At 43.9% G+C, this 25,721-nt stretch overlaps 1 protein-coding gene across 2 annotated transcripts; it reads left to right on the top strand.

Moving 5' to 3' along the window:
- The first annotated feature begins 4,187 nt into the window (after positions 1-4,187).
- Positions 4,188-25,721, top strand: LOC106571252 (14-3-3 protein zeta). Of its 2 annotated transcripts, none has more exons than XM_014144068.3 (6): positions 4,188-4,331; positions 6,465-6,913; positions 17,737-17,860; positions 21,991-22,154; positions 22,923-23,018; positions 24,906-25,721. In XM_014144068.3, the coding sequence occupies exons 2-6, from the start codon at positions 6,620-6,622 to the stop codon at positions 24,963-24,965; spliced, it is 738 nt and encodes a 245-aa protein (XP_013999543.1). In that variant the 5' UTR covers positions 4,188-4,331; positions 6,465-6,619; the 3' UTR covers positions 24,966-25,721. The 2 variants fall into 2 exon arrangements, with proteins under 2 accessions (XP_013999543.1, XP_013999542.1); XM_014144067.3 differs by having other exon boundaries at positions 4,210-4,337.

The following is a 25,721-nucleotide window of genomic DNA, read 5'->3' as shown; positions in this document are numbered from 1 at the left end:
GCTCAGAAGAACATTCCAGACTTCCAGAATCTGGTCCGTAGGTAACTGACTCTGCTAGGGAGAGAATCACATCATTGTTCTAGCTATCAGCAATAGAACATTTTGCAGACCAATAAACCCTCTCCAAAGTTTTCATCAAAGCTTTCCTAATACTGGAGGGCGTAGCCAAGCACAAAGTGGTAAAAAGCTCAGATAATGCTTCCTTCTAGTTCCACTGACACATACAGCTCTGTCTCCCCTGTCTATTGACTGTTCAGCCTTTCCTCACCATGCATATGCCCAGACTTGCCTTTCTTAAAGCCTGTGTAATACCATAATTAAACAGCACAACAGGAGACGCAAGACACCTCTTTCCTTGTTTAATGGGATTTGTTTTGTGCTAATACACAGATTACTCTGTGTCTTGCTTTTTAAAAAACACACCTTTGACATAGACAGACTGATTGGGTGCATGTAATGAGTAAAGTCAAAGTGCCAATGAATCTAATGTCCTGAGGCGATTCAAAGTGCCACATTCGGAAGAGTTCACACTTAAACTCAATCATCCTGTGGTATTCGCAGAATGGGGTGTTTTCCTGGCTGACACACCAACAGGGGTTTCATTGCATCAATGTCTTTTGTCGTAGATACACATGGGAGATGAAAGGTTGTCTGTGTCTTCTGAGGGATAGGGAATTCTACCTCCAATCAGTAGCGGTAAGTGGGTAAAATGACTGGGGAAGCCAAGCCCCCGCCATATTACAACCTATGTGTTATGATAATTGCATTGTCAAATAGCCCTTAGACAGCCTGAAGGTGTGTTGGTTCATCGGCCTGAAAAACAAATGATAGTCCCATGAAGCGCAAACCATGGCGGATGGTGATTCGCTGCAGAATGCTGTGGTAGCCATGCTGGTTAAGTGTGCCTTGGATTCTAAATAAATCACAGACAGTGTCACCAGCAAAGCTCCCCCACACCATCACACCTCCTCCATGCTTCACCGTGGGAACCACACATGCGGAGATCATCTGCTCACCTACTCTGCATCTCACAAAGACACAGCGGATGAAACCAAAAATCTCAAATTTGGACTGATCAGACCAAAGGACAGATTTCCACCGGTCTAATGTCCATTGCTCGTGTTTCTTGGCCCATGCAAGTCTCTTCTTCTTATAGGTTTCCTTTAGTAGTGGTTTCTTTGCAATAATTCGACCATGAAGTCCTGATTCACGCAGTCGCCTCTGAACAGTTGATGTTGAGATATGTCTGTTACTTGAACTCCGTGAAGCATTTATTTGGGCTGCAATCTGAGGTGCAGTTAACTCTAATGAACTTATCCTCTGCAGCAGAGGTAACTCTGGGTCTTCCTTTCCTGTGGCGGTCCTCATGAGAGCCAGTTTCCTCATAGCGCTTGATGGTTTTAACGGCTGCACTTGAAATTTTCTGGATTGACTGACCTTCATGTCTTAAAGTAATGATGGTTGTTTCTCTTTGCTTATTGAGCTGTTCTTGCCATAATATGGACTTGGTCTTTTACCAAATAGGGCTATCTTCTGTATACCACCCCTACCTTGTCAAAACACAACTGATTGGCTCAAACATATTAAGATGGAATGACATTTCACAACTTAACTTTTAACAAGACACACCTGTTAATTGAAATGCATTCCAGGTGACTACCTCATGAAGCTGTTTGAGAGAATGCCAAGCGTGTGCAAAGCTGTCATCAAGGCAAAGGGTGGCTACTTTGAAGAATCGCAAATATAAAATATATTTTGATTTCTTTAACACTTTTTTGGTGACTACATGATTCCATATGCGTTATTTCATAGTTGTGATGTCTTCACTATTATTCTACAATGTAGAAAATAGTAAAAATTAAGAAAAACCCTGGAATGAGTAGGTGTGCCCAAACTTTTGACTGGTACTGTACACTACTGTTCAAAAGTTTGGTATCACTTAGAGATGTCCTTGTTTTTGAAAGAAAAGCACATATTGTGTCCATTAAAATAACATCAAATTTATCAGAAATACAGTGTAGACATTGGTAATGTTGTAAATGACTATTGTAGCTGGAAACGGCAGATTTTTAATGGAATATCTACATAGGCGTACAGAGGCCCATTATCAGCAACCATCACTCCTGTGTTCCAATGGCACGTCATGTTAGCTATTCCAGGTTTAGCATTTTAAAAGGCTAATTGATCATTAGAAAACCCCTTTGCAACTATATTAGCACAGCTGAAAACTGTTGGTCTGGTTAAAGAAGCAATAAAACTGGCCTTCTTTAGACTAGTTGAGTATCTGGAGCATCAGCATTTTTGGGTTCGATTACAGGCTCAAAATGGCCAGAAACAAATAACTTTCTTCTGAAACTCGTCAGTCTATTCTTGTTCTGAGAAATTAAGGCTATTCCATGTGAGAAACTGCCAAGAAACTAAAGATCTCGTACAGCGCTGTGTACTACCCCCTTCACAGAACAGAGCAAACTGGCTTTAACCAGAATAGAAAGAGGAGTGGGAGGCCCCGGTGCACAACTGAGCAAGAGGACAAGTACATTAGAGTGTCTAGTTTGAGAAACAGATGCTTCACAAGTCCTCAACTGGCAGCTTCATTAAATAGTGCCCACAAAACACCAGTCTCAACCTCAACAGTGAAAAGGCGACTCCAGGATGCTGGCCTTCTAGGCAGAGTTCCTCTGTCCAGTGTCTGTGTTCTTTTGCCCATCTTAATCTTTTATTTTTATTGGTCAGTCTGAGATATGGCTTTTTCTTTGCAACTCTGCAAAAAGCAATATCTGTAGAGTAGTTTCTACGAAAACCATATTGGTGCTCATATAGAACACAGTGTTGATTTACATGTTTCAACATTCTCTTATACACCAAATGTCCCTTAATGTAATCCAAGGGATTTCCATCAGCTTTCAAAAATGTATTTGACAGAGAGGAACCAACATTCACAAAAAAATTATTAAATTCACATGAAATAACATTGGTGTAACTATAGGTCTTATTTCGAACAGTAAATTTAGATGGAATAGTTGTACTCTATCTAGATGCCTTTTCTTAAACAGTTGTTTGAAGATTTTCCAAGATGACTTCATATTATTTAAGGATTCTTGGAATTTGTTAGTAAAATATATTTTTGGGGATATCCAAAGTAGGTGAGTAAATTTGTTCTTATACTTTGTGTAATTTGCAGAATTCAGGGGACAGGGATTTTTAAGTGAGAATTCTTTGAGACCGGTTGTAAACCAAGGTTTCCAGAACCCTTCTGCTGCTCTCTTATGTGGTTTAACTACGGGAAAGCAGTGGTGAAATACAGAATTGAAAGATGTGAGAAAAGTCTGGTAAGCAGACTCTACATCGACTTGATTATAAACATTTTCCAATGAAATATCATCAAAGCGCTCACAATTACTTTTGTTAAATATTCTACATTTAATGCTACTAATCATCCTAATGTGTTCATTTCCTGCTGCCAAAGAGAAGTCATACCCTATTCCCTACATGGTCCACTACTTTTGACCAGTGCCCTATGAATAACTATTTCCTTAACCCATGACTGGAGGCAATCTATCCTATGCAAATATATCTGACGCAGATAAAACAAGTGTACTGATTCATAAACCTTGTAATAGCTTATTCTTTAATCCTAGGTGGTCACACTTTTGGGAAAAACAGAATAGGCTGATACATTCATCAATTACATGTTAAATGCAAAGTTTATTGCAAAGCTGTGTGTATCATTTCCCCCTGCCACACCCACTAGCGGCCTACTGATACTGTTTGTGTGTTGGTGTGTGTGCGTTTTACTGCGTTCAAAACAACTGGGAACTCGGAACTGGGAACTCGGAAATCTCCGACTTTGGAGATTCAAAACAACTGGGAACTCGGAAAAAACGAGCTCCAACTGGGAAAATCGATTTGAATGGTCATCCACCTCGGAATTCCAATTCGGGAACTCGGACCTCTTTCGAGAGCTCCAACTTTCCCGACCTGAAGATCACTGACGTCATGATTTGTCTTCGCATTTTTCGTGTTCCAAGTTGTTTTGAACGCGGCCTATGTGACGAGGAAAAGTGTTAGATATCCATGGTAATGATGACGTCTTCTCCCTTGCTTTAATTTGAGGAAACCCCGTGGCCTCAAAGCCCGCCTCTTCCCCCGCGCTATCATCCTATTGATTCTTGTTCTTAACAGTGTTGGTTGATCCGTCTCAAATACGGGTTCTCATTGGGCTACCGTTTTGTTGGACACGCCCTTTGGTCAGGTTTGGTTGAAGGGATAGATTATTTCCCTGCCCGAAGATCTTCGTAACGTATTTACTCCGAGTGGCGGATTGGAACCAGGTAAAGGTTGGGAAATATATTAACCTTTTTTTCTTTTTTAAATCTTGGTATTGAATGTGTAGGTTATTACATTTAACATGAAGTTCGATTGTTCCAATTTTGTAAGGAAACGTAAACTGTCAATGGATAGTTGGTATACGGTGTCGTTTGGTCGCCTGTGCAGTGGTGCTTCATAAAAAATGATTGATTCGGTCTCGCGCGGGTTAGTCAAGCAAGCTAGTTAGCATTAGTTTATCAAGGCAAAACAACACGGGGCAAACCATAGAGAAACCAACACACTTGCTTGTAAACGAGATCGCAGCAGTTGTAACGGCTAGGATGTTAACTCTTGAACAAGTATTTTTGAGTTACAACATATCAGTCCTCCAACCATTAACTGTCTAATGTTAGCTAGCCAAGTGGTGAATGCGTTTTTATTTTTGTACCTTCTTATTTAACTAGGTAAGTCAGTTAAGAACACATTCTTATTTTACAATGACGGCCTACCCCGGCCAAACCCTCCCCTAACCCGGACGACGCTGGGCCAATTGTGCGCCGCCCAAAGGGACTCCCGATGACAGCCTGTTGTGATACAGCCCGGGATTGAACCAGGGTCTGTAGTGACGCCCCTAGTACTGAGATGCAGTGCCCTAGACTGCTGCGCCACTCGGGAGCCTCGGGAAATTCACTTAGCAACTAATTAGCTAAAGTAACATACTCTTCTAACTAGCAGAAAAGTTTTTAAAGTATATCCAAAGATATAACTAACCCAAGATGGTTCACCTGTGTCGTTTTCAATGGGAGCAAATTAAGCATAGTGGAGAGAACAGGCAAGGGAGGTGGGCAGAGCCAAGCAGGAGTTAGTGAAATCCTTTTGGCATGTTCTAGTATGCCTATTTCCTTTAGGGAATGCCTTCTCTGTTTAGTGTGTTTGTGCCCTTGCACACCTTTTACTCCTTTTTTGAAACCAGCAAACATTATCTACATATCTCGGGGCTGCAGGGTAGCCTAGTGGTTAGAGCATTGGGCTAGTAACCGAAAGGTTGCAAGTTCAAATCCCCGAGCTGACAAGGTACAAATCTGTCGTTCTGCTCCTGAACAAGGCAATTAACCCACTAGGCCATCATTGAAATTAAGAATTTGTTCTTAACTGACTTGCCTAGTTAAATAAAGGTAAAAGAAAAACTTGGTGCAGTCTATTCGTAACACTGATCTTCCTCTCCTCACTATATTTGTTGTGGAGTGGAAATTCCAACCAGATGCTTCAGATTTATACATCCAGTGAGACATCTGGCTCCATGTTCATTATGGTATAATCAGAGATATTAGAGGATGGAGGAGATAAGAATCCCATTGGGAAATGTATGGAGAAACGTATTAACGCCCCACCCAGCAGACTGTCGACCAATCGTTTCATGGTGCATCATGCGGGCGCAATCCCTTCTCAGTCAGGATATGAGGCGCGAAACCTTCCCATTTTCCTCGAAAGTACATAATGTGATTCCAAATCTATACAATATTATAGAGAGCAAGTTAATTCTCACATCTCTGAAAAGATTTGCAATGTTGTACTTGTTCATGAAATTCATGCTAATGTTGGGTTTTTTGGAGCTAGCGCTCAATTGACTCCTTCAATGAGAGCTCAGAATTGTCCAGATTGCACCGTGCGGCCCATTGACGACTCATGGGCATTAGTACAATTTGAATGGCGTTTCCCATCTCCTCAAAAGTATCTCTGGTGTAACGTTATCTGGCTAGTCTCGGTTGCAGATAGCTATCTAACGTTAACTAGCTAAGTGTCAGCATACGTTTTCAAAAGCAGTAATGTTACTGTATTATTGGGGATGCGGGAAGGGTACACATTGTCTGGCTAGGTAGTGCTATTTCACTGAACTGGGTCACTCACCATGACTGAGTTGACTGATGCTGGGAGTGAGAGCTGTGTGCAGTCAATGTTAGCTGGCGTAAGAGGTGCCAAGCCAAGGCAGTTCGGTATCCCAGCTAGCTAATGTTATCTTAACAAATTATTGAATTGATTTATTTTTGTTACAGGTGAACTAACAGGAGTTAAGTTGACTAGCTAGCCAACCAAACGGCCTTACAAGGTGTGCATGCATTGACCATCCTAAACAATCATCAAATTTTCTTCCCCAGGTGTCTGGATAACATACCTGTACCTCCACCCACCTCCCCAACGATTATAACTATCGTTATACACGATCTGTCCCCACACCGTTGTCCCCTTCTCACATCTTCGGACTTTCTTTGAAACGGCAAGCTACAGTTTGAACATACGATAACTCATAAACATGGATAAAACGGAGCTGATTCAGAAAGCCAAGCTGGCGGAGCAGGCGGAGCGTTACGACGACATGGCTTCGTCCATGAAGGAGGTAACGGAGAAGGGTGCAGAGCTGTCATGCGAGGAGAGGAACCTTCTCTCGGTCGCCTACAAGAACGTTGTCGGGGCCCGGAGGTCTGCATGGCGGGTGATCTCCGCCATCGAGCAGAAGACAGAGGGCAGCGACAAGAAGCTTCAGATGGTCAAGGAGTACCGGGAGAAGGTGGAGACAGAGTTACGAGACATCTGCAACGATGTATTGGTGAGTTAATGTATTTCTTCTAGCCAGTATGGGCATGCAGGGCTTTGAGAGAGCCACATTTGATTTACCTCGTTCACCTTCTCTGCTGTAAATTGAGGACAGATACTCGGTGACGACAGTAATAAACCATCTCTGAGCCTGTAGGCTCAGCACAAGCAACAAACGGGGTCACTTGTGTTATATAAAGCTTTTTGATTGATAGAATCACCAACACACTATGTTTCTGTGAGGCTGAGGGTGGCACCAACTTGGATAGATGGTAGCCAAACACAACAGGATTCATACAATTACCAATGGGCTCTTGATTTGAGATACTGAAAAGCAAAAGAAGCTGTCATCCATTCCTTTTCTTGGGGAATGAAATGGTGATTCGGTTGCCTGAGTAGTGGTATCCCCCTCTGTATGAAAATAATCTATTTACTAGTAGTGCACAATGGAGCTGTCATAAGTCCCTCATTCATGGACTTTGACATTGCAATGCTTCTATTTGTGTGACGTATATCTGAAACTATGCAGAAAGGCTGCCCCCAATTGATTCTGACCCACAGTGGTGAAGTGGCATGACCTCCCCTTTCCACTGCTGCTCCCATTCAATGTGTCATAAGGCAGGCAGCACCTCTTTCCTTCCTCTTTAAATTTCACTGAATAGTTTATTAGGGTTGTCAACAGAACAGTCAGACATTCTGAGTCAAAGGCTATGGCAAATGTTCACGTAAGGGTATATTCACGTACTTTTACTTGGCAGACTTGTGTGGTTTAGTTTGATTGTCTGCTTGAGTTTGATATGCCAGGTCAATAACGCAGAGCAGCAGCCAGTGAACTGGGCCTCCAGTGGAGATATTACAGCATCTAGATATGATGATGCGTAAAACAAAACCAAAAAAATACTGTGTATTTGAGTTGGACCTGCGCAACTGATAATATTGGCCAATTTTTTTTTATATTTATTTATTTATTTAACCAGGTAGGCAAGTTGAGAACAAGTTCTCATTTACAATTGTGACCTGGCCAAGATAACGCAAAGCAGTTTGACACATACAACAACAGAGTTACACATGGAGTAAAACAAACACAGTCAATAATATAGTAGAAAAATAAGTCTATATACAGTGTGAGCAAATGACGTGAGATAAGGGAGGTAAAGGCAAAAAAAAGGCCATGGTGGCGAAGTAAATACAATATAGCAAGTAAAACACTGGAATGGTAGATTTGCAGTGGAAGAAAGTGCAAAGTAGAAATAATGGTGCAAAGGAGCAAAATAAATACAGTAGGGGAAGAGGTAGTTGTTTGGGCTAAATTATAGATGGGCTATGTGCAGTAATCTTTGAGCTGCTCTGACAGCTGGTGGTTAAAGCTAGTGAGGGAGATGAGTGTTTCCAGTTTCAGAGATTTTTGTAGTTTGTTCCAGTCATTGGCAGCAGAGAACTGGAAGGAGATGCGTCCGAAGGAGGAATTGGCTTTGGGGATGACCAGTGAGATATACCTGCTGGAGCGCTTGCTACAGGTGGGTGCTGCTAGGTGACCAGCGAGCTGATATAAGGGGGGACTTTACCTAGCAGGGTCTTGTAGATGACCTGGAGCCAGTGGGTTTGGCGACGAGTATGAAGCGAGGGCCAGCCAACGAGAGCATACAGGTTGCAGTGGTAGGTAGTATATGGGGCTTTGGTGACAAAACGGATGGCACTGTGATAGACTGCATCAATTTGAGTAGGGTATTGGAGGCTATTTTGTAAATTACATCGCCGAAATGAATGATAGCGCTGCAATAATTCTGTTACTACTACATTTTGAGAATGTGTGCCCCCCCCCCCCCCATCTTTTTTTCAATCCAAGGCCATTTTATTTTTGCTTTTATACAGGATGGTTGTTTCATGCATTTCCTGTGGAACTGAACTAATTTTAAGCACACACCTTCCTTCCCATGTAGTACGGAACACTATTTTGGGGATCAACTGTAAGTTTGGCTGTCATGGGCTGGTCATATCCCCCAACCCTATCTGGTGGATCCTGTGGCCTTTGCTGTCCCTCAGTTCTTTGTTCAACAGAAGGCCATGGTTGCTTCTGAAATGGCAGCGCGTAGGGCCCTGGTCTAATGTAGTGCACTATATATGGAATAGGGTGCCATTTGAGACGCATACGTGTGTTAGCTGGAAGTTACCTGACTTGTTTGCTCCCAGTGTCCCATCTACTGCCACTATAGGAAAGTGTATTGTTGCACCTGGCTGTAGGGTTTGAGTAGGTGTGGCCATGGTGAAAGACAGCACCTGTAATCTCTCACAGATTACATGTCACAGCCCCTAGTGTTCATCCACTTTAACAAATACTGCTGCTTGACATCCAAATTGTACAGAGGCTATGGGCTAAATGTCAAACAAGGCTAATTTACTCTTAATTCCACACTGTGCTTGCAAGTATCACTTGTGTTTATTTATTTTAAGTATCGACCCTCGCCACCTTTTATCACAGCTTCTTTGGCGTTCTTGACATACTTGCCCAATGCGTAAAACCGAGTTTTAGTTTCTCATTGGTAGTTCATGACCTTCCTGTGGGCTTACTGTATTCAGCTTTAATGTAGTACTCTATTCTCTAGTGTTAACTACTCAACCAGCACAATAACTGTGTGTGTAAAGAATGTATGTAGCAGCCCTACTCTAAATAGGGCAGCGATATTAGTGCTGTTGGCAGATTAAGAAATGTTTGCGCGACGTCTAGCTGTATTGTTCAGTTTATCCCTCCGAACAGTGAGGTGTCCTCCACATCAGGTCTGCGTCCCTAATGGCACCCTATCCCCTATATAGTGCACTACTTTTGACCAGGGCCCTTGGGGAATATGTCGTTTGGAACGCAGACCTGGGCCTCAAAGGAAAGGGGATGGATTGGTTCTAAAAGCCAGGCTAGTTTGATACAGAACCTAATGCACATCCTTGACACCGAGGAAGAGTGGTTTCCTGTCAAAAGGGGGACTTGTGTGGCAGTGACTTCATTCAATAGGCTGTGTCTGAAACATATAGCAAGGTAGACAGGCACACAAGTCCTGAGCACATGTGGCTTTTACAGTTGTCCAGACACACTTATTGTACATTAGCTAGATGTTTGGTGATGGAGGAAAAGCTCACTTGCGTTGTCTCTTGTAGATCAGGCTTAGATCAATCACTCTGGTCGATTAAGCTGATCACTAGTAATCCAGATGGGTCCATCCTCTACTCAACACCCTTTGATCTGGTCTGTGATGGTGTCGGGGTGTTCATCGACGCAAGCCAAGCTCTCGTCCACACAGACCCTGAACTTAACCTACACATGGCGTGCAGAGCCATGATCAAGTGGGTGACACTCGGGGCACAAGCCATGTGTACACTCCTCCCAACGAGGACCAGGGTTCAGTCCCAGTCTCCACCCTTCATCTGATGTCTCCCTTCTAGATCTACGCCTGTCTAATAGCCTCATATGGTTAAGTGGAACTCTCGTTTAAAAATAAACTACACATATGGAATTATCCTGCTGTCACTTCCTGTATAGGAAGCTGTGACCCTGATAGACGGATGTTCGTTGAGGGTGTGCTGGTGTGGCAGGTTCAGCACTGAGCTAGCGCGCACACTGAGCCACATCTGGGTGCTCTAATTCTGCACTGGCCATCTGTTAAAGCGCCCTGCTTTACAGGGCCCCTCTTGGCCAGTGTGCCAAACACTCTACACAGGGCCCCTCTGGGCTAGTGCCCTACACTCTCCAGTTGCCCTCTGTCTTGATTATTGCAGGTCATTTGTGTAACCTACGGTAAGCTTATGAACTCTTATAAACTCAACCAATGTTTATGATTTTATTTATTTAACCTTTATTTTACTAGGCAAGTCAGTTAAGAACATTCTTATTTACCTTGACGGCCTTCCCCGGCCAAACCCTAACCTGGACGACGCTGGGCCAATTGTGCGCCACCCTATGGGACTCCCAATCACGGCAGTTGTGATACAATCTGGAATCGAACCAGGGTCTGTAGTGAACGCCTCTAGCACTGAGATGCAGTGCCTTAGACCGCTGTGCCACTCGGGTGATGGATAACTATGCAGAATGATTACAGCTGCTGATATACTGGAGTCTCAGTATTATTGTGTATGGTACTGATAACCTTTACCATATAGGTCTACTCCTCTTGTGATCATCGTGATTGCTGTTCGTTTGATCTGACTACAATGGATAGTAGGGCTGGGATTTGCTGGGGACCTCGCAATTTGATCTCACTGTGATTCGATAATGCGATTGAATTGCAATTTGATTTTACAAGCATATTGCTTACTATATGTCTGCTGCAGAGATGTGCTGAACCTGTTGACTCACCTGCCTCCCTGCTCCGTTATCAGCTATGTTAACAATGTGGGTCAACAACCAAGTTAACTTCCCTATCTTAGAATAAAGTGTGACATTTCTGTACTATCTACAAATACCTAGGTTTCTGGTTAGACTGTAAACTCTCCTTCCAGACTCACATTAAGCATCTCCAATCCAAAATTAGATCTAGAATCGGCATCCTAATTTCGCAAAAAAGCATCTTTCACTCATGCTGCCAAACATACCCTCGTAAAACTGACTATCCTACTGATCCTTGACTTTGGCGACATCATTTACAAAATAGCCTCCAACACTCTATTCAGCGAATTGGATGCAGTCGGTCACAGTGCCATCCGTTTTGTCACCAAAGCCCCATATACTACCCACCACTGCGACCTGTATACTCTCGTTTGGCTGGCCCTTGCTTCATATTCGTCGCCAAACCCACTGGCTCCAGGTCATCTACAAGTCTTTGCTAGGTAAAGCCCCGCCTTATCTCAGCTCACTGGTCACCATAGCAGCACGCGCTCCAGCAGGTATATTTCACTGGTCACCCCCAAAGCCAATTCCTCTTTAAGCACCAGCTGTCAGAGCAGCTCACAGATTATTGCACTTGTAAATAGCCCATCCAACTACTTCATCCCCATACTGTTAGTTTTTTGCTCCTTTGCACCCCAGTATCTCTACTTGCATATTCATCTTCTGCACATCTATCACTCCAGTGTTTAATTGCTACATTGTAATTATTTCGCCACTATGGCCTTACCTCCCTCATCTTACCTCATCTGCACACACTGTATATAGACTTTTTCTCTACTGTGCTATTGACTGTATGTCTGTTTATTCCATGTGTAACTCTGTTTGTCACACTGCTTTGCTTTCTTGGCCAGGTCGCAGATGTAAATGAAGTTGTTCTCAACTAGCCTACCTGGTTAAATAAAAAATGTCTTGCCTCCTGTCAGTAACAGTTTATGGTATAAAGAATATAGACAAGCTTTCATGTTTAATTTAAGCAACGTTTATTGTACTTGTCAATGTTATGGATGAGTGCGTGGTTTGGTTCTGTTCCTCTCTCTCCATCTGTCGCTTCCGGGTATGCTGGGATAAGGACCAGAGCTACGGTAATCGGGCTGGCTTTGTAGTTCCTGTCCCGAATGGCTCGTTCATGTGAATGAGCATATTGGAAGACTCCATGTCAGTAGGGATGGGATTTTGTTAATGTGTTATATTATATTGGTATATTGTATCATGAGAAATGTGTTGCAATGTGTATAATTCATTATGTTTTGCTGAGTGGAAAATGTAGGCTTTGAAGGTAATTGCTTCATTAATTAGTTCTGGGTATGTTCTGATGGGAGGGGCTTCCCGTTCAAAAGGAGTCTCTCCTTTTTTCTCACCCGTTCAAGGGAGGAACCATTTTGGTTTGAGCTGTTGATGGGGCAGCATTGTTTTTTAAGCTGTCCCCTTAATGTTTACTTTGGATGGCAGTACTGTTGTTTTTCTTCTGGATTCACTATGTAAATAAACACCCTTGCACAAAGTACTTTTGTGGCTCTCTTTTGATTTGATAGAGGTTAGGTTTTTCAGTTTAGCCTTCTGACCTACTCTACGTGACATAAGCCAGTGAGGAATTATTGATAAGGTTGGAACCCAAGTGCTGTTCAGTGTTTCCAGGTGACCCTAATTAATGTTTCTTACTTCATGTAGCTAGCTAGCTTATAAGAAATCCCACAATGTCCTCCGACGAACCATCACACTGTCAATACAGAACTAAGATTGAATCGTACTACACCAGCTCCGACGCTCGTCGGATGTGGCAGGGCTTGCAAACTATAAGACTACAGAAGGAATCACAGCCCCGTGCTGTCCAGTGACACAAGCCTACCAGACGAGCTACGAGGCAAGCAACACTGAAGCGTTCATGAGAGCCCCAGCTGTTCCGGACTACTGTGTGATCATGCTCTCCGCAGCCAATGTAAGACCTTTTAAACAGGTCAACATTCAAGGCTGCAGGGCCAGACGGATTACCAGGACGTGTACTCCAAGCATGCGCTGATCAACTGACATTTTCAACCTCTCCCTGTCTGAGTCCATAATACCAACATGTGTCAAGCAGACCACCATAGTCCCTGTACCCAAGAACACTAAGGTAACCTGCCTAAATGACTACCGATCCGTAGCACTCACATCTGTAGCCAGGAAGTGCTTTGAAAGGCTGGTCATGGCTCACATCAACACCATTATCCCAGAAAACCTAGACCCACTCCAATTTGCATACCGCCCCAACAGCTCCACAAATGATGGTCTCTATTGCAGTCCACACTGCCCTTTCCCACCTGGACAAAAGGAACATCTATGTGAGAATGCTATTCATTGACTACAGCTCAGCATTCAACACCACCCTCAAAGCTCATCAATAAGCTAAGGACCCTGGGACAAAACACCTCCCTCTGCCACTGGATCCTGGACTTCCTGACGGGCTGTCCCCAGGTGGTAAGGGTAGGTAACACATCCGCCATGCTGATCTTCAACACGGGGGCCTCTCGGGTGCGGGCTCAGTCTCCTTCTGTACTCCCTGTTCACTCATGACTGCATGGCCAGGCACGACTCCAACACCAAGTTTGCAGATGACACAACAGTTGTGGGCCTGCTCACCGACGAGGCAGCCTACAGGGAGGTGGTCAGAGACCTGGCCGTGTGGTGCCAGGACAACAACCTCTCCCTCAGCGTGATCAAAACAAAGGAGATGATTGTGGACTACAGGAAAAGGACTGAGCATGCCCCCAACAAACTAACATGGTCCAAGCACGCCAAGACAGTTGTGAAGAGGGAATGACAACCTATCCCCCCTCAGGAGACTGAAAAGATTTGGCATGGGTCCTCAGATACTCAAAAGGTTCTACAGCTGGACCATCGAGCATCCTGACTGGTTGTATCACTGCCTGGTATGGCAACTGCTCGGCCTCCTACCGCAAGGCACTACAGAGGGTAGTGCGTACTGCCCAGTACATCACTGGGGCCAAGCTTCCTGCCTTCCAGGACCTCTATACCAGGCGGTGTCAGGAAGGTCCTAAAAATTGTACAAGAATCCAGTCACCCTAGTCAGACTGTTCTTTCTGCTACCGCACGGCGAGCAGTACCGGAGCGCCAAGTCTAGGTGCAAGAGGCTTCTAAACAGCTTCTACCCCCAAGCTACAAGACTGCTGAACATCTAATCAAATGGCTACCCAGACTATTTGCATTGCCCCCCCCCCCCCCCCAATAGTCACTTTAATAACTCAACCTACATGTACACTAACGTTCAAAAGTTTGGGGTCACTTAGAAATGTTCTTGTTTTTGAAAGAATAACTTGATTGATTACAGGCTCAAAATGGCCAGAAACAAATAACTTTCTTCTGAAACTCGTCAGTCTATTCTTGTTCTGAGAAATGAAGGCTAACCATGCGAGAAATTGCCAAGAAACTAAAGATCTCATACAGCTCTGTGTACTACTCCTTTCACAGAACAGTGCAAATTGGCTCTAACCAGAATAGAAAGAGTGGGAGGCCCCGGTGCACAACTGAGCAAGAGGACAAGTACATTAGTGTCTAGTTTGAGAAACGGATGCCTCACAAGTCCTCAACTGGTTGCTTCATTAAATAGTACCCACAAAACACCAGTCTCAACATCAACAGTGAAGAGGCAACTCTGGGATGCTGGCCTTCCAGGCAGAGTTCCTCTGTCCAGTGTCTGTGTTCTTTTGCCCATCTTAATCTTTTATTTTTATTGGCCAGTTTGAGATGGCTTTTTCTTTGCGACTGTCTAGAAGGCCAGAATCCTGAACATCTAATCAAATGGCTACCCAGACTATTTGCATTGTCCCCCTCATCCCCCCCTTCTTTTACCCTGCTGCTACTCTGTTTATTTATGCATCGTCACTTTTTAATTACTCTACATGTACATATTACCTTAACTAAGGTAATATGTGCCCCCGCACATTGACTCTGTACCGGTACCCCCTGTATATAGCCTCGCTACTGTTTATTTTGTTGCTCCTTAATTTTTATTTAGCAACACCCTGCTAAGAAAGAAACTAGCAAACAGTATTTTGCATATAGTAAGACACCACACACTATTAGTGTAGTTATGGAAAGCAGTATGTCACCAACATTGTGTCCATCTGACCATGAAAAGTGAACATCAACAAAGTGCTTGTGACTGGTTGAGCAACTGCTCTCTCCTTGAGTGACGGGGCAGGGCTTTGTGTGGTTAGCAGGATGAGGGCGAGAGATGACTCAAGTAGGAAACGGAGTGAACTATAACTGACATACACGCTTGAGTTGCGTATCACATTTAACAAACCAAACATTGAAATACATTTTTATAGAAGGTAAAGTAAACTCAAACCGGTCCCTGCATCTGTGTGTGTGTAGTAAAATAGCCCCAGTGGCTAACTATTTGTGGTGCAGAGGGAAAGACAGTGCTAGGGTTAGGGACATGGCAGGGCCCAGCTCTTTTGCTGTCTCTTTTAAATGGATGTCTAAAATGGCATCCTATAGTGCACTACCCATAGGGCCCTTGTTTAAAAGTAGTGCACTATATAGGGTACCATTTGGTACGCATACTGAATGTCTGAGCACATGTTGTGAGTCGACAAAGTTGCTGCCGACGACAGGTGGAGGAAAGGGATCTTCTGTCCTGCTCCCATCCTTCTTCTAGGGATGACTCAAATGGCACCTTTTTCCCTACATAGTGCACTACTTTTGACCAGAGTCCTATGGGTCCTGACCAAATGTGGTGCACTAAATGGGAAGTTAGGTGTCATTTGGAGTTCACCCATAGAGGATGAAGGCAGAAGTTGTCTATATAATTCAATAAGTCTTGACCCTTCATGTTCATTTGAGGGATCTACAATTGCGCTCTTCACTATAACTCTCATGCTGGATTATGAGGTTTTTATTTTTCCTGGTAAAATGGTCAGCGGTACTAAATCATGCCTTGAGCCTGTGAGGAGAGGGATCTCTGCTTCACTAGCCTGCTCCTAACACCCACACGCTGCTGAGGATACAGGAGTGCCCTTTTCTCCATGTTGGTGGTGATGCCACGCAGAGGAAATGGTGGTCAGTCCAGCCCTGTTCCTGGGTTGGCTGCTCAGCTGAAACGTGTGTTTAAGCAAGTGACTTCTCAGAACAAGCAGCAGTTAAGCTGTACTCTCCCCTCTGGCTGTCCATATCTATAGCAGTATTATATCATCTCACTGAACAGTTGGTAGGGCAGTGTATAGTTGCCTGTAAGTGCGTCTCACTCAGGTTGTCGTCAGCCCATGCCGAGCTGATAATCGGGTATTAGAGAGCCAGCATGAACGGCAGCTTGTGGATGGTATCACCTTCACTCAAGCCTTCTTCTGGTTTATCTCTATGCCTCAGCATCTTTCACTGAGTTATCCGGGTTCAGGTCAGTGCTCCCTCTGGACCCAGATTAAACAGCCTTTGTATTTCCTCCCTCCTTCCTTTGGGCTGAACAGTGGCCTCTCCATGTGGAACTATTGACCTCCGCAGGGAGCAGGCAACTGGTTAGCTGTTACCATGCCACACGTGTAGTCTTAGAGCCAGCGTTTGTGCTGCCATGCCAACTCCCTGTCACTCATTGCCATGTGAAACAAGTTTGACGTGCCAATGACGGCAATGGAGGAGACAAGAACACAAACTGATGTGGGACCAGGCTACCTGTCACACGTGGTCTCTAGGCAGGACACGTGGTCTCTAGGCAGGACACGTGGTCTCTAGGCAGGACACGTGGTCTCTAGGCAGGACACGTGGTCTCTAGGCAGGACACGTGGTCTCTAGGCAGGACACGTGGTCTCTAGGCAGGACACGTGGTCTCTAGGCAGGACACGTGGTCTCTAGGCAGGACACGTGGTCTCTAGGCTGTTAGCAGCTTGCCCTTAAAAGGAAGTGGAGAGGCGTTCGGCTCACACAGGAAGCTGGCTGTAGAGTGCTCATTGTTTCGTACCGGTGTTATGTGAATGCCACCACAACCTGTTTTTGTGTTACACCCACAACAAATTGAGGCAGCGGTGAAGCCATCGAGTACAGCTTGGATGACTGATGGGGATCGAAAGTGAGATGCCCCTTTTTGCAACTGAAGTTAAGGCATGACACTGTAGATGCTCTGATTTTCACGCCTCAACTAATCGAATGATGCATCAAAGTAAAGTTACTACATCCTGTTTTTTGGTGTTGCACAAAACCCCCATTTTCCATTGTTTTTGTGAGACAGGCAGGCAGATTAGGGTGTTTTTAATGAGATGGAATGAAGCCAAGTGAAGGAGTCATCACATTTTATGGATGTCACAAAAAAGATCTAGCTAGTTGTGATAGGATGCATCCCATATGGCACCCCTATATAGTACCCTTCTTTTGACCAGGGCCCAAAGTAGTGCACCATCTAGTGCATAGGGTGCCATTTGGGACGTACTCATGGAATTCGTAAAATTAACTCTCCTGTCTGTCTTCTCCCACAGGGGCTGCTGAGCAAATATTTGATTGAAAATGCCCCTAATGCGGAGAGCAAAGTGTTCTATTTGAAGATGAAGGGAGACTACTACAGATACCTGGCTGAGGTGGCCTCCGGAGACGACAAGAAGGGTAAGTGGGTCTCCAGTCTACGTCCCATATGGCACCCTGTTCTCTACATAGTGAACTACTTTGGACCAGGACCCATGACCCAAATGGCCCCATATTTCCTATAAGGTGCACTACAGTCATATGGGCCTTGGTCAAAAGTAGTGCACTATATTGGGAATAGGGTGTCATTTGGGACTCAGATCTAGTCTCAGGACTTCTTGGGCTGCTGGCGCCAACTGGCCTCGCTGTCGCTCCCTGTATTAGTACCAGTCAAACGTTTGGACACCTACTCATTCAAGTATTTTTCTTTATTTTTACTATTTTCTACATTGTAGAATATTCGTGAAGACTTCAACTATGAAATACACATGGAATTATGTAGTAACCAAAAAAAGTTAAAAACAAATCTAAATATATTTGAGATTCTTCAAAGTAGCCACCCTTTACCTTGATGACAGTTTTGCACATTCTTGGCATTCTCTCAACCAGCTTCATGAGGTAGTCACCTGGAATGCATTTCAATTAACAGGTGTGCCTTAATTTAATTTGTGGAATTTCTTTCCTTAATACGTTTGCTCCAATCAGTTGTTGTGACAAGGTAGGGGTGGTTTACAGAAGATGACCCTATTTGGTAAAAGACCAAGTCCATATTATGGGCACAAACATCACTAACAATTACTCTGACCAGAGGCCAACATTGGAATAATATTCCAATCTATTTTGAATATACATCAATAAAAAAGCCTACATGTCAATGTGTAGGTGATATGCATATTTGCTACAGCATCATGTCCAAACTGATGCTGACATGAGGGAGGTGGCAGAAAATGTAGCTTAACTTTAATGAGACTTACAGTTACATAAAGTTAGACTAAATGGCAGTCCAGTTTTGACAAATATAATGAAAGATAATCAACTTTTAGAGGCTTGATTCTGTCGACATACTCGAGGCACGGTTCGTTCAGATCAAATGGTCACGAGACGGAGAGTGTAGGACTGTTGCGCACTGCACATCACTCAGATTCAAGGTGGGTGGAGGTGCTCAGCATTTTTTAAACCACTTACCATGAATTTAATTGTTTAAAACCTTATTTTTTAAAAATATTTTATGAAGCATGTCTTACCTTGTTTCAAAGTAGCCATAGAAATGTTGAAGGAATTATATTAAACACTTAATATGCCATTGAAATCAACTTTTTTTTTTTTTTTCTTGTGCAGCCAAAGGCATAATCCTAGTCATGTTAGTAACCCATGCTAATTGATACGTCTTTAGAGCTCCAGTCTTAATTTCTAACGGATAGTTTCATCTGTCACATGAAACCGCTCACACGTGAGGTGTGCTTTTGAGAACAGTGTTCCTGCTAATTGCAGTTTGGAACATTCCCGTGTAGCCTACAGCCATGTGCACATTGTTGGTCTTATAATATGAAGAAATAAAACTTGATCAACATTTTTAAGCTGAATGGTCCGATCGGTTGCATCAGCCTCATTTGCTTTTTAATATATTTCTTATTTAATGTGCAATGGTTGTATTTAATTTTGAGTCCTGGAAGGAATTATTTTATAAAGACAAAGTATTTGGTGGTTATTTAGCAATATTTTGTAGGCTACCAAGCAATGTTTCATCAGATTTTTCGGCACTAAGCAAATTTCGGGTCTGCTGCTCGCACTTTAGAACTTTGAAAATGATCTGCATCTTCTGCCACGCGTTTACTGTGAACACTAAGGCTGTACCTGCTTTTAAGTTAGTTAGAACAGTGGGCCTACATTACGATCAAAATAGCCACAGTAGTCTATCAGTGGCCTACCATTTAAAAAAAAAAAAAAATGTGTCCCAAAACATTTTAAAAAGCTGTTTTATCATTCAGCCAATGTGTGGTTTTCAATGTAGGCCTACATTCATGAGACTTAAAAAAAAAAAACCTTCAAACTGACTGAATGTTGTTTGATTCAAGAAACCACTTTACAAAATAAAATTCATTATTATTCTCATGCCATTATTTCAGCGACTCAGACAAATTATGCTACCCTCTGTCTATTGCTGAGGGGTTGGGTTAAATGCCTTTCCCTTATTGGCTACTTATCTTATTCAAGCCTGTCTCAAAATACAACACTGCCCCTTTAAGACAAAAAAAAGCTCTTAACCTGACTTGCGTTCCAAAGATGGCTAGAAATGCACGTTTTGTTCTCTTTTAGGAAGCAACCCCTCCCCCATTGCTGACGAGAAATGAGCTGTAACTGGGCTAATAACTCACTAACAAAGAATATGAACAAATGGTTACATGCAGCTCTCACTTTGATCTAAAAACAAGCACATCTAGCAAATGTTCTGTGTGTCTGGAGCTCCATCCAGATCTCTCGCTCCAGGGGATGCAAGCTTGTTGGTTTAATGCAGGCTCAGTGAGTTTGGGCTGTGAATGTGGTGATGGGTATATGAATGTTCCCTCCCTGCTGCTGCGGGGTTCTTTCCCTCCCTCATCCCTCTCCCATGTCTCCCTATCTCATCCATCCATGCTTACCTTCCCTACCTCCATACTTCTCTCCCCTCCTTGCCTCCCTCTCTCTTTTCCTCCTGCCATGCCCCCCCCCCCCAGTGAGTCAGCCCTATCTGCCAGCCGCCTCCTCCCTGGCAAACCTTAGCCACTGAACACGAGACTACACAGAATTACTGTCATGGTTTTCCCCTTACGGCACCGCCCCGACTGAGGAGGTTGAAATATAGGCCTCGTTAGTTAGTAGCCTAACGCTTGCTGGCTTATTTTGGCAGCCAGGCCAGGGACTTTGCAACTTGATCCACATGTATCATACCCAGGGATTATTTGTTACATTGTTGTTCTTAGAAAATGCCATGGCACTATTCAAATCAAAATCAGATTTTATTTGTCACATGCTTGGTAAACAACCGAATTTCACTGTTAGGTGTAGACTAACTTACAGGCCCTTCTATTTGTTATAGAGAAATAATAGAAAAGTAAAACGCATTAAAAATAAACGATGAGTAACGATAACTTGGTACTGCTACCCTCCGTGTGTGTGTAGTCGATGTCCAGGGGTACAAGGTCATTTGAGGTAGATGTGTACATATAACTAGGAATAAAGTGACTGATAATACGCCGTAGCAGCAGCATATGTGGTTAGTGCAAAAAGGGTCAATGCAGATAACCAAATAGCTACCTGGACTATCTATTTAGCTGTCTTATGGCTTTGGGGTAGAAGCTGGTAATAGACAGAACAGTCTGACTTGGGTGGCTGGGGTCTGACAATTTTTTTTTTTGACAGCGTCCGGTATAAAAGTCCTGGATGGCAGGGAACTCAGCCCCAGTAATGTACTGGTCCGTACGCACTACTCTCTGAAGCGCCTTGTGGTCGGATGCCAAGCAGTTGACATACCAAGCGATGATGCAGCCAGTCAAGGTGCTCTCTGGTGCAGCTGTATAACTTTTTGAAGATCTGAGGGCCCATGCCAAATCTTTTCAGCCTACTGAGGGGTAAGGGGCATTGTCGTGCCCTCTTCGCAACTGTTGGTGTATGTGGACCATGATGGATCATTAGTGATGTGGACACTGAGGAAGCTCTCAACCTGCTCCATCGTTGTGAATGGAGGCGTGCTCAGCCCTGTTTCCTGTAGTCCACGATCCGCATCTTTGTCTTACTGACGTTGAAGGAGAGGTTGTTGTCCTGGCACCACACTGCCAGGTCTCTGACCTCCCTATATAGGCCGTCTCTGACCTCCCTATATAGGCCGTCTCGTCATTGGTGATCAAGCCTACCACCGTCCTGTCGTCGGCAAACTTAATGATGCTTAATGTAGCTCCGGTGCTCAACAAAGGATATTTATAAGCCCATTACCTCGTAGCCTAGCTTTCAGGAACGCTTAGTGGCCAGACCAGGGAAAGTGACCCCATTTGCAGCAATGATGGATAGGCCTATCTAGAGGAGTAATATTTTATATTTAAAATTTTACAAAGTTTGTAATGAAACAGACTGGTTCTGTCCCAAATGGCACCCTATTCCCTTTATAGAGTACTACTTTTGACCCTATGGGCCTTGGTGAAGAGTAGTGTACTATATAAGGAATAGGGTGCCATTTGGGACGTAGACAATGTTTTAGAGTTGGAGCTCTATCTCAGTGGTTCCTCCCCTTTCCACAGAGACGATATCCAACTCTCAAGACTCCTACCAGGAGGCGTTTGACATCAGTAAGAAGGAGATGCAGCCCACACATCCCATCCGCCTGGGCCTGGCCCTCAACTTCTCTGTTTTCTTCTACGAGATCCTCAACTCTCCAGAGAAGGCCTGCTCACTGGCCAAACAGGTAAGGATGATGAGACAACACAGCAGGCCACACAAACGGCACCAGATCCCCTATATAGTGCTTTCTTTTGACACAGGGCCTATGGGGCTTTGGTCAAAAGTAGTGCTCTATATAGGGTGAGATTATGGGGTGCACTATATACACTGAGTATACAAAACATTAAGTACACCTGCTCTTTCCATGATATAGACTGACCAGGTAAAAGCTATGATCCCTTATTGATGTCACTTGTTAAATCCACTTTAATCAGTATAGATGAAGCTGAGGAGACTGGTTACATTTTTTTTTTCAACCCTTGAGACAATTACAACATGGCTTGTATGTGTGCCATTCAGAGGGTGACTTGTCAAGACAAATGTGTAAAAAAAAGTGCCTTTTGAACTGGTTATGGTAGTAGCTTTGAATGTGTCAAGAACTGCAACACCCCTGGGTTTTTCACGCTCAAGTTTCCTGTGTGTATCAAGCATGGTCTAGCACCTAAAATACATCCAGCCAACTTGACACAACTGTGGAGTCAACATGGGCCGGCATCCCTGTGGAACACTTTCGACACCTTTGTAGAGTCCATCCGCCGACGAATTGCGGCTGTTCCGAGGGTAAACGGGGAGGGGGGCGTTAACTCAATATAAGAAAGGTGTTCTTAATGTTTTGTTTACTCAGTGTACACGCACAGCTGCATTATGTGCCATCTCTCTCCTGTCCATCTCTATCTTCGCCTCATCTCCCTGTTCATATGCATATCAACCATTGTTATTTGTGTGTTCGCAGGCCTTCGACGATGCCATCGCCGAGCTCGACACGCTGAGCGAAGACTCGTACAAAGACAGCACCCTCATCATGCAGTTGCTTAGAGACAACCTCACAGTAAGTATCCTCTGACCTCCCCCCACCAAGCCACGGGATTGGTCGCTTCATCAACACATCCCACGCACACCATACACCCACAGGCACTGTGACTGCAACCCAGTCTAGTGTATGTGCATCTCATTTCAGTATTTTAATGGCAAGCAGGAGCCAGTGCCATTTTGTGAGTGATAAGCTATGATATAAGATTTGATCCAAGTGGAGTGTAGGTATTTTATATATATATATATATATATATATATATATATATATATATATATATATATATATATATTACACACACAGTGCATTCGGAAAGTATTCAGACCCCTTCACGTTTTCCACATTTTGTTACGTTACAACCTTATTCTAAAATGGATGACATTTTTCCCATCAATTTACACACAATACCCCATAATGACAAAGCAAAAACGTATTTTTCAGACCCTTTGCCATGAGACTCGAAACTGAGCTCAGGTGCAGCCTGTTTCCATTGATCATTCTTGATGTTTCCACAACTTGGAGTCAATTTGTGGTAACTTCAATTGATCAGACATGATTTGGAAATGCACACGCATGTCTATGTAAGGTCCCACAGTTGACAGTGCATGTCAGGGCAAAAACCAAGCCGCGAGGTCGAAGGAATTGTCTGTTGAGCTCCGAGACAGGATTGTGTTGAAGCACAGATCTGGGGAAGTGTACCAAAACATTTCTGCAGCATTGAAGGTCCCCAAGAACCCAGAGGCCTCCATACTTAAATGGAAGAAGTTTCGAGCCACCAAGACTCTTCCTAGAGCTGGCCGAACTTGGCAATCGGGGGGGCCTTAGTCAGGGAGGTGACCAAGAACTCGATGGTCACTCTAGAGCTCTGTCAGAGTTCATCTGTGGAGATGGGAGAACCTTCCAGAAGGATAACCATCTCTGCAGCACTCCACCAATTAGGCCTTTATGATAGTGGCCAGACGGAAGCCACTCCTCCAGTAAAAGGCACATGACAGCCCGCTTGGAGTTTGCCAGAAGGCACCTAAAGGACTCTCAGACCATGAGAAACAAGATTCTCTGGTCTGATGAAACTGAGATTGAACTATTTGGCCTGAATGCCAAGTGTCACGTTTGGAGGAAACCTGGCACCATCCCTACTGTGAAGCATGGTGGTGGCAGCATCATGCTGTGGGGATTTCTTTCTTTTTTTTTGCTGTGGGGACTGGGAGACTAGTCAGGATTTAGCAAAAGATGAACTTAGCAAAGTACAGCGAGATCCTTGATGAATACCTGCTCCAGAGCGCTCACGACCTCAGACTGGGGCGAAGGTTCACCTTGCAACAGGACAACGACCCTAAGCACACAGCAAAGACAATGCAGGAGTGGCTTCGGGACAAGTCTCAATCTCCTTGAGTGGTCTAGACCTGATCGAACAGCCTCTGGAGAGGCCCGAAAATAGCTGTGCAGTGATGCTCACCATCCAACCTGACAGAGCTTGAGAGGATCTGCAGAGATGGGGAAACTCCCCCAAATACAGGTGTGCCAAGCATGTAGCGTCAAACCCAAGACTCGAGGCTGTAATCGCTGCCAAAGGTGCTTCAACAATGTAAAGGGTCTGAATACTTATGTACATGTCATATTTATTTAAATTGGAGAAAGATTCTAAACCTATTTTTGCTTTGTCATTATGGGGGGGGGGGGGGGGAACGAATAAATTTTAGAAATGGCTGTAACAACAGTTGGAAAAAGTGAAGGGGTCTGAATACTTTCCGAATGCACTGTTTACCATTTAGCAGACACTTGATTCTAAAGTGATTTACAGTACAGTCTGTACATACATTTCGTCTGACTTCACTCCAGCAGGGTCTTTTGGATATCTGAGATGCTTATTGTCAGTTGAATGGTGTTTTGTCTTGTGTGTTTCAGCTATGGACGTCTGACAATGCAGCAGATGAGCCAGAGGCTGGAGATGGAGGAGAGAACTGAGATGCTCCCTGTCAGCCCTCGCCAAGAAATACAACAAAAAAATGAGGAAAACAATCATTTTTACACCTTCATTCCTTATTGTTCCACTTGAAATTATTCTAGTAATGAATGCCCATCGTACAATGGAGCTGCAGTGTGTGTGGGACATTAATCATTTTAGTTTTCAACACGACTGCTTTTTGGTATGAAGAAAAGCTCAATTAAGTAAATAATCTCGCCATTCCTCAGTTTGCTTGTCCCCGCCTTCCTGATGTGCAGTTTTTGCTTTAGAAAAATATTAGCTTCACTTTACCAACTGTCTGTTCAACATGACAATATAGGATGTGTGTGTCCAGAAAGATCGTTTTTTTTAATTTTGAAAGGCCATTTGCAAACGGCAAGTATCGTGCAGCCTGGGCATATGGTGGGGAGGGAAAGGCATGTCAAGCTGACAGGAATTCTGGCTGCCTCCACTGTCCCCCTGTGTGTTGGTCTTCCAAAAAGGTTGCTAGGTAGTTGCATCTGTCAACACCTGCTGGCCCATGAAAGACAACCTGACATTGTGTTTATCCCAAATGGCACCCTATTCCCTTTTATAATGCACTATTATTGACCAGAGCCCTCGTAATGCACTATGAAAGGTAATAAGGTGCGATTTGGGATACAGAATATCTGGTAACTTGAACACTCCTGAAACCTGTATTTTATGAGCCTGTGGGCTATCCAACCAGTGGTTGCATCCCTATCACCTGTATAGTGCACTACTTTTGACCAGGG

This window comes from Salmo salar, chromosome 15 (assembly GCF_965601325.2).
Source record: "Salmo salar chromosome 15, fSalSal1, whole genome shotgun sequence".
NCBI classification, from domain to species: domain Eukaryota; kingdom Metazoa; phylum Chordata; class Actinopteri; order Salmoniformes; family Salmonidae; genus Salmo; species Salmo salar.
Note: the sequence above shows the minus strand (reverse complement) of the source record. Positions and strands in the feature narration are given on the sequence as shown.

Bases quoted from the DNA above. Each gene is read 5' to 3' on its own strand.
- LOC106571252 (XM_014144068.3), top strand. From the start codon at position 6,620: ATGGATAAAACGGAGCTGATTCAGAAAGCCAAGCTGGCGGAGCAGGCG. The intron at 17,861-21,990 runs GTAAGTGGGTCT...CCCTTTCCACAG, and splicing joins CTCCGGAGACGACAAGAAGG to AGACGATATCCAACTCTCAA. The intron at 22,155-22,922 runs GTAAGGATGATG...GTGTGTTCGCAG, and splicing joins CCTGCTCACTGGCCAAACAG to GCCTTCGACGATGCCATCGC.